This window comes from Myripristis murdjan, chromosome 12 (assembly GCF_902150065.1).
Source record: "Myripristis murdjan chromosome 12, fMyrMur1.1, whole genome shotgun sequence".
NCBI classification, from domain to species: domain Eukaryota; kingdom Metazoa; phylum Chordata; class Actinopteri; order Holocentriformes; family Holocentridae; genus Myripristis; species Myripristis murdjan.
Genome location: NC_043991.1, coordinates 23516351 through 23529079, shown reverse-complemented (window position 1 = coordinate 23529079; position 12729 = coordinate 23516351). Strand labels below are relative to the sequence as shown.

Sequence of the window (12729 nt, the reverse complement as noted above, 5' to 3'; positions counted from 1 at the left end):
TATCATTTGTAGCAGCATTCTGACTAAAATATGTATTAATCATATCAATAATATGTTGCTCTTCTCATGTCAACATAAAGAGAACTTGAAATTGTGAAGGCAATGACAATTATCTCTCAAGGAGTTAAAGTAAGATGTCCCATATACTTATAAATACTACAGAGATCCCTACCCACATCATATGAAATGATGACTAAACTGACAAACTTTGTCTGTTTTGTCCCCTTGGTCATATGAATAAAACTGGACTAAAATAGTTTAAGAATGCCTCAACTAGACACTGTTCTCTTAATCTACGCCAAAATCTGGTGTCTACAACAGAATAAAATTGGAAAAGAAGGGATACACACTGACCACACCTGGGTTTAATGTATTTTAGGACACTCAACACTAATACTATGTCACACCATGTTCCATCTTAAATTCATGGTGATGTGTGCAGCACGTGAGCGCATTCTGACATCCTCTAATATCTTCTGTCACAGACAGTATGTCACCTGTGTGTTTGAGCAAGATTTCCACTCAGGCACTTCCGGTCACTGGCTAACTAACTCTGACTGATTGATTTCTCCATCTTTTTTTGGAAGTGCTTCCACAACATCAACAAACAACATCAAATAAGCAAGTCAGACTACTTAGCAGTGAATCATGGCAAGCTGCTACACACTGTCAAGATGCTTTGACATCCTTTGACAACTGGTACCCAACTCATGCAACAACTACAGGACAGGCAAAATTGATAGTATGCCACCACATGGTAATTGTTCTTACCTCTCCCTCTACTGTGACAGCCAGAGTGTGTCCATCCGAGCCCTTAGAGGAGGACACCTTCCTCATGTTCCTGTGTGGCTCCAGCACAAGTTTCTTGGGCACCGACTGATTGTTAGAGTCTCCCAGGCCCAGACGCCCATAGCTGCCTTTTCCACATGCTTTCACTGAGCCATCTGCAGACACCGAGAATGTACAGTACTGGCCCGCCTCAATCTAAAAAGACGAAAAAAATGGACACAAGTTGGGAACATCAACAAGTTAGGAACTAGATATGTGCATAATTACCATAACTGCAGACATGAGGGGTTGATGCATCTGATCATGTCAATGCTGAGTTTGACTAGGATCTGGATTGACTGAACCAGTAATCCATATAGGCCAATGATCAAAATGTATTAACAGAAAAAATTGGCAGACAAAAAAAATCAGATCATAACATTTCCAATTCAGTCAAATCCAGGTGGAAAAGTTCCAGATATCCTAATATCTACATGGTGGAAATTTAGAGACTAAATTTTTTCTTTAAGTACTTTCATGTAACTATGCATGAAAAAATGGCAAAACGTTTTCTTTAAGCTCTAATTTCTCTAGCACTGGGACGTTGCTACCATTTTGATCCACCAAGACAATTGCAAACCATACCATTTGGGCATCACTGAAGCCCTGTGTCAGTTTTGGCTGCAGGATTTTCTCCAGAGTCCCCTCTGCCAGTTGATGGCTGCTGTTGCTGCCCCACACGTACACCATGACTGCGTCATGCTCTGCTCCAGGTGTAGATGCACCAGTGTTGCAGGAGCAGAGGCAATAGGATGCAAGGTTACAAATCTATCACAAGAAGAAGAATGAGGTTAAAATAAAGTCAGCTACAAAGTGAGAGTATAAGAAGCCTTAGTGCAATATATCAAATGACAGTGACTATATATCATATGGCTGAACTAAGCGTTAAGTTACTCACCTCCTCAAACAGACAAAGTGCTGCCTGGGTGAGTCCACAAAGTCCATCTGCATCCTTTTTGAGCACCTGAGTATTGACCAAGCCCCCTCGGAAACCCTGAAAGGAATGGAAATAAAGTGACTAATTTTTGTTCAATTCAGCAATCGTGAGAACAATTACTAAGAAATATTTTAACAGAACCAAAAAAGCCAGCCTGTCTGCTTTGTTAGACAATCAGTGACTTAGCCTGGACAGGCTCCATTCATTTGGCAATAGGCACAATAATTTGAGCACTAGTTTTGATTATTTCTCATGTTTGAATTTGCAACGTCTGTCAGCTACCAATCAAATGAACAACCATTGGCCAACCTGTCACACAATCAGCTATGACTGTAATTCATTAGTTACAAATCAACCAGACACCAGATACATTATTAAAAAACTGAACATAAGAACTAAGAGTAAAGGGCATAGCTGGCAAATGGATTCTTACTCCTCACTATAGATGTAAATAAAGGGTAAGTTAGAAGCTGACTATCCGGTTACTGTTTTTTTCCAATGTAGTTTTTGTGAAATAAATGCATGATTGGATACTCTGCATCCTGTGCATGGTTAGCACTAGTATACAAACTAAATTTTAAACATAGATTTCTGTCCACTGTGTTGGTGTGTTAACATGGTCAGTGTAGCTAAGTACAGCAAGAAAAGCATTTAAACAACGCTTTGCTCCCAACGATGCCACTCATTTCATCTTTTGTAATCCTTTGATAGTGAGTCATACAACAACACGTTGGTGTCCACTGTGTTGTTCCTGTGTTTGCTGTGTTTTGTTTTGGGTTTTTTTTCCACTGAGCAGGTGCACATCACTGTCATCATTATTCATTTATTACAAGCAATGGTGAGCAACAGAAAAGGAGGATAGCAGCAACAACCACAGGGAGACAGTGATGTTGTAAACTTAATAATGTGAAGATGGTTCAATCCATGGCTTTTTCCACTTTCGTGCCCCCAGCCTCAACAGCTGACCAGCCATCACCATGCAACAAACAAGAAATGAATGCTTGGACTGCTACTTCATTCATTGTGATGGTGTACTGGCATGCAAATGACATTTTCTATTGTTGTGTATCTGTTGTTGCTAATATAAATGTGTGCTTGAGGGGTCAGAACTGGGTAACTTTCTAATATTTTCATATAATTGAAAAAATAATGCATTAAGAAATGTAAGAAATTTCAAATGGATAACTGAATTGCCCATTAACTGTTTATACCCTTATACCTAACAATGCAGAAGAGACTGGTGTCAGCAACTACTGAAAAAGTCGCAGGTATGAAAAACATGTGACATACCGAATATTGCCTCATTTGGAGAAGGGTTTGATTGATTAGGTCACAGTCCACACCACTTTCCGATTGCTGGGAATTTAGTGGAGACAAGGAAGACAGTGTAGAGGTGGAGGAGGACATGGAGGCAGCCAGGGCCACCTCCACCCACTCCAGCAGAAACTTTAGGGAGCCTCTCTGCATGGCCAGTCCAAGCAGTAGCTCCAGTGCCAGCCTTCGACCAGCTGGGTCTGCCCCACCAGTCCCACTGCTCACTGACGTCTTCTTCAGGAAGTCAGCTACTTGTGCCAAGCAGTCCAGACCAACTGATGGGATCTTATTTTCATTGGCCAGAGACAGCGGCGGTAGTGAAGCCAGCACAGAGGACGCTGTGGCAAGTACATCATTGCAAAGCGCTGACCCAGGGTCCACAGAGGCAGCGTATCGCCAGTTCTGCTGCAGTAAGGAGAACAGCAAACTCAGACCAGTTCTCACTCCCATCTCTATCAGAACATCGGTGCCCGACTTGGCTCTGGATCCTCCCCCAATCAGCCAAGGCTCAGACGTCAGCTCAAGTGCCCCACACTCGGTCCCACTGGCCATGGACTGGGGAGGCAGCTGTATCCGGAATTTGTCATGATACTTGTTGTGGAGTGCATAATAGATCCTCTGGAGTACCACCAGCCTGTGGTGGAGGCTAAGGGCATAGGACGTCTGTGCCAGCATCCGGTGAGCCAAGCATCGCTGGCTGTGGAGCAGGGCTGACAGATACTCTTCCTTCTCTTCGGAGGCGCAGGACTCATACTGGAAGTCTGGGAGGCGTGGGCCAATGAGCTCTTGAACGGGTTGGGCCAGACCAACCACTTCCTTGTTGTGAACGAGCTTGTCATAGAGAACAGCTGCACCGTACCTTGTGGCTGTCTGTGCGCTGTCTTCTGCTGCCCAGGAGCTATTCAGGTGCTCCTGCCACTTCAGCATCACATGGGACTGGCAAGGCACCATGTCTGAGCATTATCTAGACTCTTAGGTACACCTGAGCAACAGAGGAGGGAAAAAGAGATTAGGAAAGGGAACAGAACCTAGCCTATATATATTCAGGTAACACCACTAACCTGCATGATCATCTGCAAAGATTGCACTCTGCATCATCAAATAACGTTAACTGTGCTCAACCCACACAGCAACAACTGACATGTTACTTTGTGCAGTGAGAGCCTTTAAGACCAAGGAAGTTCTTCTGTGTTTGAGGTCGATGCTAAAAAATAAAAAACTGTTGAAGTTGAGCACAACTTTGAAGTTAATTGATCTTTTGACAATTCGACGATACTGTAAAAATAATAAAAGTATTGATAATTTTGTCCCAATATATTAATATTTCAAAACTTTTGTCATCCAACCCCAACATCTACATCTTTTTTACTAGATGGTATTGCGCCTTGACTGAAACCTTGATTGCATTAATTGAAAGTGACAATGAAAATCCACCCAGCATGCCTTGTTGTTCTTAGCCACAATTTTGCACTGGGCTAGCTTTTCCGCACTCAAGAGAACAATCTAGCTCTTTTGACAAAGTTTACAACAACTAGAAAACATTATTCAGCGACTGTCTTCATAGAAGACCGTATTAATTTAATCAATATCTAATATTAGCTGTTAAAACATCAAAATAATTCACATTTACAAGTGAGTAAAAAGATAAGTTTGTTTTTTGACAAATGAAGAAAATAAACATGTTGTGGATTTGATTTTTTTTTTTTTTTTTTTTTTTACCCTAATGTAGGCCTAGTGTAGGTAACATTCAAATAGTTGGCCTTATTATTACAACTACCCAACATGTCAACCCCAGAGAGGGGTTTTGTCTCACTGTACTATACATTACACAATGACTATGACTATGAAATCAGCAATGATGATGGACATTCCTTTCAAAATGCAATGACAGCAAAGGGCAGCCCTGTCTTCATCGGGCTATTTAAGCTTCATGGTATGGCCAGTCAAAGAGAGAGGACTGCCTTGACAGCATGATAGTCCAGGCCCCCTGTCAGTCTGATTTGATGTTTTCATATTTTTGTTTCAGTGAGAATGCAGTTGTCTTAGTCATCATCTCTCAGCAGGGAACATGACATTATAATTCATATCTCATGCAAAACACTGGCCTCAAGCTCTGCCCAGTCTGTCTGCTCCAGGTTCTCAACCTGCTTTCATAACAATCAACGAGCAAGCTTGGGGGCTTACATACAACACATAAGACAACATATGATACATGTGGTTAGTGGCAGCCAGTTAATTTTACACTGTTTCAGTTTCATCATGATATTGAAGACACACAGATTAACTCATTTGGAGCTAAACACACAAACCCACCTTGGATGACAAGTGTCAGCCACACAGCATATTTTAAATAAAATCAATCAAAAATGTATTTCTGGGCTGTTGCTGAGTGTTTTGATATTGTTTTTTGGTGACAAATACAAAAACAAGGTGATTAAATATTTTTTCATCACCTTATTTGAAAGCTAAACACTATATAGAATATATTAGCAGGAAACGTTTATGGAGTTTGCCAGTGAGGACCAGAGATTTCAAGTTCTTTCAGTGTTGATTTTCTATCAATATTGATTTTCTTTCAGTAATTTACAATTTGTGTCTGTCAAAAGAACTATAATAATGTACAAAATAAAATGCATTACTTAACCCTATAAAGCCATTTGTGTCATATATGATACACGTTATCAAATAACACATTCCGTTTTTAGTTTAATCAATACTTGACCAAAATACTGTTGTATACCTTTGGACACTTCCCCTGTTCACCCTGGACCATACCGTTGGCACTTCAAGTACTGTCATATATGATACAACAGAAAAATCGTATGTAATAACACATTTCTTTTTTACATTTTGTTATAGGACTAAATAAAGGGTTCACTTAAAAAATTTGAATTTTCTGCCAATTCTTTCATAGTTCAGGCTTTATAGGGTTAAGTGTTGTACAGGCAAAGCTTTGATATCATTTCACTTCTTGTAAGTCACAATCATTTCTTTTACCACATGTAGCAACTTTATGATCTGGGGAAAAATACTATATTAAGATAATCATATCTATCTATCTATCTAGATAGATAGATAGATAGATAGATAGATAGATAGATAGATAGAGAGCACATTCACATTCACAAGACTGCATCCCAGCTGTGTTTATCAAAGAGGCTCTTTATTGAAGAACAACAGACTACTATCAACCATCCCTACGGTGTTCATTCACTTTAACAAGCAGCACTTCAGTAAACACTAGTGAATTTTAATAACATCACATGCTCATGCTTGTAAGTGTATCTTATCCCAAAATACAACTCTTGCATTCTGTCAAACACTGAACATTTTGGTTTACATTAATAAACATATAAAATCAAATCACAGATTCCATCTCCTTTCTTTCCTGACATCCATTAACCCAAATGTCCATCCATCTGTCAGTCCGTCTATATCACCAATTACTTCATTAATATGCCACTCAAAAAGCAGGAAGCTGTGGACCTATTACATATCATTATACTGATTTTCATATTTTTTCATTCATTTATCCAATACTTGGACACTGATTGCAATGATGTTAAATTCCTGACGTTGTACCATGAGGCATTCTAATCACAAAAACTTCAGCGTGACATAGTGAACAATGTAAGATCTGCAACTAATCAAAAAAAAAAGCTGATTAATGGAAAAAAATGAGATTACTTGCAGCCCTAAAGGCAATAAGATGAGGCAGCACTTTGCTTTTGTGGTTAAAAACTACATTTTCCACCAAGTGTTGTCCTTCAGGAAGAGTGATGAATCAGTGATGATGACATGATCATCTCTTGCAGCTTGGCTGAAATAAGGGCTATCTGTACGCATTTGGATTAAGGTGGACAAGTGCAGTTAATCAGTTAACTTCCACTAATGCGTGACAAACATCTCACTGCAATCCTGTGTCCTAAGAAGGCCAAGTCAAGGTATTATGTGTTGTTAAGGTAATGTGTGGTGTCTTTGTTGATTATGAGGTCTAAAAAACGTACATGTAAATTCATTTGATTTGGTTGAAGTTTCCCATTCAGTGATTCATCAAATGCAAAACACAGCCACTGCTGTTCTCAAAGTGTCCACAGAATTTCAGCACAGCAGGAGTCACTGTTCCACGCCCAAGAACCCAACTCTCCAGATGTGACATGTGGCTTAGGATTCTGCAAATAGAAATAGAGATTATCCGTCTCTTCAGTCACATTCACCCACAATGAAAAACTGATAATATAATTTTTTTTTTGTTTGTTTGTTTGTTTTGTTTGTTTGTTTGTTTGTTTTATCATGGTCATAACAATCAAATCTAGGTATTCAGATGTATGCAATAATGTTGTATGAAGTCCAATATGGATAAGACTGTATTCTGTTGAAGCATTTTTTCACAACCCTCCCACTCACTGTTTTAATATAATTCAATACCATTTTAGCTGTACGGGCTACCTGTATCTGTATCTATAACCCCCCCACCACTGTGATAGAAATTTATAACCAAGTGCTGTCTCAAACACACACAAGGCAATAACACAGAGTGCAAAGTAAACAGCAATGAAAATATAAGCTGAATGCTCAAGAAAATTTAATAATTATTCAGCCTGTGGCCATTCACCTTCCAACTCAAATGCTCCAGCTCCCACTCCGACAATGTTTTTTCACAGCTTGTAACATTACCAATTTCTATCTTCCACTAGCTTCCATCACGCACAGTCTCATCTGTAGAGTACTACAGATGAGCAAGGCCACCACAAAATAAGAAGCTTGTCAATTTACAGAAACAGTACCTAGTGTGTGTATTATCTGATGTTTGACCGGGAGACAGCATCCCACCTCACAGATCATCCCACTGTGGAAATCAACATTTTTTTTTCAAACTTGCATATATTAGTAAATGTGGTTTTGGTGGTGCGTAAAACTGCTCAGCATCCAGATAAAGAGTTAGCATGAGTTCTGTGCAAAGAAAGTCCCTGACAAAGTCCCTTGACAAAATGGATTCTACTGACAGGACAGTTTTCTCACTGCATTTAAAGACAGCAAATTAATACTGCTGAACTTATGGCCCTTGGCTCGTCACAAGTAAATTGTCAAACCGTGTGAAACACTGAAGCCACTGTATCGATTTTGCCATAGCCTTCCTCAGTTATTTACAACAACCAGGCACTCTTTCTTTCCTGCTTTCTCACACACACATATAAACATGGTGGGGCCGTCACTTTAAAAACCTGAAAGCTGAATTTACATTTGAATTTGTCTATTGACACAAGTTTCAAAAAGAGAACAGTATAATTTTTTTTAAAAGAAATAATTCTACAATAAAAAACAATGAAAAGAAAAAACAAATAAATAAAAAATGGGCTAAGTGTGGCAAGCACTAACCTACAAAACCTCTACACACTCCACAGTGTGAACTTGATCATGCCGGTAAAGGTGCATACAGAACACATGTGGAAACTGATTCTTTATCCTTATCCTGATCATTATCTGGCTCTGGGAGCATTTTGAGCCAGATATGTTGGGTAAAGACAGCTTAAGAGATTCCACTACCATGTAGTCTCTGTTTAGAGCCAAACAGAATTCTACTTTAGTTTGAGTCTAGTCTCACACAAAGTAAACTGCCTGCCATGAGGAAATTATTTCAGCTGGCATTATCTTCTCCCTCCACTAACCCCTGAAACTATTTTGCAAGGGTACCATCACTGCATCCTGGGCGCGGTGTCACCCAAGACAACTGTGATTGGTTTAAGAAATACAAAAAAGCCAGAGCGTTTGTTCCCTTGTAGCAGAATGATAACAGGTGCAGCCAGACCTTTCACCGGCACTAAAACAAATTGTGGAGGTAGATCTGTTCAAGTGAAACTACTTGGAGTTTATCTGTTTGTGCCCTCATGCATTCTTGTAAGAACCTTAAAACTTGAGATATTTTTGGCATGCAACTTGGTAGGTTATTGTGAATTATCTATATTTCTGCTCCAAATACCAAATTTGACTTTCTGCTGAAGTGACAGCCCTAATGCATGCACATATTAAGTGTGTCATGTGATACACAATTGGTGTTGCATAGTTATAGCATTAAAAGTATCAATGTGTGCCTTGTATAGCCTGTAGCTACTTGTCCGAACATAATTATATTGCTTCCTGTCTTCCCCACTCAATATACAACGCTGAAATTAACTTCACATTTAAGCATTGGCCAAATGAGCAGATGAGCTGAAATAACACACCAACTAAGACCTACAAACTAGCTAGCTAAACCCTGTCCAGGCAACTTAACCATTTAACTAGCCATTTAACAACATATTAATAAGGAGCTTGCTGACTTGAAGTTGTGTGCTTACCTGTTACTTGTGCAATGACTGAGGACCAAAAAAGTAACAAACAGATGATGACATTCCAACATGGGCGATTGCTGCCAAGTGCTCGGTTGCTCGCACGGCTCCTCACTGCCAACTCGCTCATACTGGGTAGGTCAAAATATTTCTTATATTATAGCTTAGTTTACATTTGAGTGTGTGGTGCAGTGTTACCATCTGGAATAACAGGTTAAAGGGCATATCACTTTCAAGCAAAGCCGGATTGTATTGACACTTATCAGGCATTACAGCAGCTCCCACATTTTGAAACATGTGGTGAGCGGGGACCACCCAACACAACTATGAGGTGAGGCTTTTCTGAGTCGACAAACACACACTGTAACTGGCCACACACACACACACACACACACAAAACATGCAATAATAGCAACAGAAAGGAGAGCTGCGTACTTCCAAAACCTGATAAATAAAATGAGGGGGTCAGCGGGATGATTATTATTTTTCATTTCAACGTCTTTCGCCGTTGCACTTTAAGAACCCTGTAAGAACCCTATAGGCTGCCAAATATGCGAGCATGTCACTTGACCATAACTCATCTCCCCTACCTCGTGGGGCCAAAGGGGCTATATGGTTTCCAGTCTGGACAAAAATAACAGGAAGTATTGATATAGTAATGGCCTCATCAGTCACATCCACTCTCTGGTTGAGTTACCAGCCACGACTACACTACTAACTACTAACTACACTATTGTTACTAACACTACAAACTGGAGTGGCAGGACTAAGAGTCGAGGGCACCTCATGTTCAGCCTGGCTGGCTAAAACTTTTATCTATCAGGTGTGTAATTTAGGGATGTCAATCCAGTTTGATTATTTACAATATGCTCACACAAAAACAAAGGTTGTATTAGGCCTACATATAATTAACAACAGCCATCAAATGGGTAACTATGGTGTTAACAGCATACACAGCTCACCAAAAGATCAGTAAAATAGAAATGTCACACAGAGACTGAAATTCATTCACCAGTGCATCAGGGCTTCATGCTTCACCATTCTGTCCTATCAACGAGCCTTTCAACAAGCTGGCAATAATACAACAGGATACACTTTACATACCCAAAGATAATGAAAACCTAAAAAAGCTCCTCCATCATATAGCAATATTACAGATTAAATCTGAAGCTTTGCAGCACTTACACATCAGAGAAAATAATACAGGTCACTCGTGTCAACTAGGAAACAGGGTTAGATAGGCCTGGGCAATATGGATGAATTCAAATATCACAAAATGAAAATATTTTTTGACCAAATGCCTCGATATAAATATTGTGACGATATTGTGGGGATGACCATTGGTGCTTTCACAGAATATTTATACAATGAGGCCTTTGATAAATAGGCATTTTGAAAAATGTCTATATAACAACAAAGTGGGTACAGTCAAGTAATAGAAGAGCTAGAACAGTCTGAGCTCAGAAAATGACATTCCTTTACTGTAAACAGCTTTTAAAGACAACGCTTATGCCATATCACAACATCTTAATATCCAAAATCCAAGATCATATCTAGTCTTATATCACAATATCAACATTATATTGATATAGTGCCAAGTTTGAACAAAATCAAATAGCATGATACCTTGGACCAAATACCTCAATACTGAAGGGATGACTACTGGTGCTTCCATGAGGTATTTAAAGAAAAGTAATCTTAATGTAAATGTAAATATGATGGTATAACAGCTACAACAATCTGATTAACTAAAAAAAAAAAAAAAAATGCACCGCCTACAACCAGGTTAAGACAACATTTATGTCAGATCATCCTTTAACAATATCCAAAATCCAATATCACAGTATCGATACAGTAACGATGCATCGCCCAGCTCTTGGAGACAGCTATGAAGAAAACTGACCACAAAGTTGACTGCTGCAATATGAAAATTTTAAAAAATCACAGTAACACGGCTGATATCCATAATTTGCTCGTGAGCTGCAGCATGTGTGACAGCCTGCATGAGACAACAGAGACAGACCAGGAGCCACAACATCCCAGCAGCCACAGCAATGCTACATCCTCCTAATCCAGTATGCAGACATCAGTCAGTCACTACCAGGGGCTGAGGCGAGAGAGGCAGCCTATTGAGCCAACAGGGCAAATTACGTTAATTAACACTAGCTTGCGGATTAGCTACCTACTTATTTTGGTGCTATTTTGCAGCATTTGGAGATAGCGTTAACATCACGGTTTAGACCCTGACCATCAAAGGCAGCGCTCACTGTCAACTTGGGTGTTTTTTCTTGTTTCTTTTTCTTTTTTTTAACACCAGCATGAATTGCGACATATGTCCCTTTGGCAAGAAGTGTCCCCGGTGTCTTTGACAAACACCGGGTCACGCTGAGACATTCAGCATATCTGAGCTGACAGGGCTGAGCTAATGTTAGCTGCAGTGCGCTGTTATTCCGCCTGCTAATGCTAACCACCGCAGCCTGGCAACTATCAACAGCGCCCGAGCCGCTCCGCTTAATCCGGCTGACAGCTCGCGGCGGACATTCCGCGTGAAGCATTAGCGTCAGTATCTGCAAACGAAAAGACACCAAAGCCGTCTACCTTATTAAATGACTGTCATTCTCACAAGGTGTAGACCACGCCGACTATTGGTTGAAGTTACCCGTCCAGTTACAGTAAGCTCTCCCTTTTTTCTATTTCTTTTTCTTTTTCTTTCTCTTCTAGTGGTTTAGCGGCGGCTGCCATACAGCGTCAAGGGGCATTACTGCCACCTCCTGTTCCGGAGTGGGCTTCACACTGACAGCTAACAGGCTACATTTTTTTCCAAGGATGGTGAGGTCTGTTCTTCTAACATTTTCAGTGGTCATTTAGGGTTACTGGTTAAGGTTAGGGTTGGGCATAAATTGGATTAGGGGGGGACTAAGATTAGGGAGAGGCTGTGGAGAATGAATGTAAGTCAGTTAGGTCACTCCCTCACAATCATAGAAAAAAAAAATATATCACAAACTGGAGTGATGCTGCAAAAGACATGCATGGAATAAACTTTATGAAACTCAACTTTGTGCAAGCTGTTTCACAAAATTAACCAACCACTGAGAATGGCATGCATGTTGCCACGTCAAAGACCTATCTGTGGATTAACCATATTATAGGCAAGCAGCCAGCAGTCCTAATAGGTGTGACTTCTGTTAAAAAGAAAGAAAGAAAGAAAGAAAGAAAGAAAGAAAGAAAGAAAGAAAGAAAGAAAAAGAAAAAGAAAAAAGAAGGAAAAGGAAAACTAATTGTGTGTATTTAAGATTTAATTGTAATTTTTCTCCCACTCAG

General features: G+C 39.8%; 1 protein-coding gene across 3 annotated transcripts in view; it reads right to left on the bottom strand.

Annotated features, from left to right (window-relative positions):
- LOC115368605 (probable E3 ubiquitin-protein ligase HERC1) overlaps nucleotides 1-12114 on the bottom strand; it is a 64825-nt gene extending 52711 nt beyond the window's left edge. For all 3 annotated transcript variants that reach the window (XM_030064795.1, XM_030064796.1, XM_030064798.1), the window contains exons 1-5: nucleotides 12007-12114; nucleotides 3056-4061; nucleotides 1727-1822; nucleotides 1414-1596; nucleotides 772-984 (exon numbers count right to left, since the gene is read on the bottom strand). In XM_030064795.1, the coding sequence (XP_029920655.1) occupies nucleotides 772-984; nucleotides 1414-1596; nucleotides 1727-1822; nucleotides 3056-4030 (1467 nt within the window). In that variant the 5' untranslated portion in view covers nucleotides 4031-4061; nucleotides 12007-12114. The remainder of the gene's footprint in view (nucleotides 1-771; nucleotides 985-1413; nucleotides 1597-1726; nucleotides 1823-3055; nucleotides 4062-12006) is intronic.
- Between the last annotated feature and the right edge of the window lie 615 nt (nucleotides 12115-12729).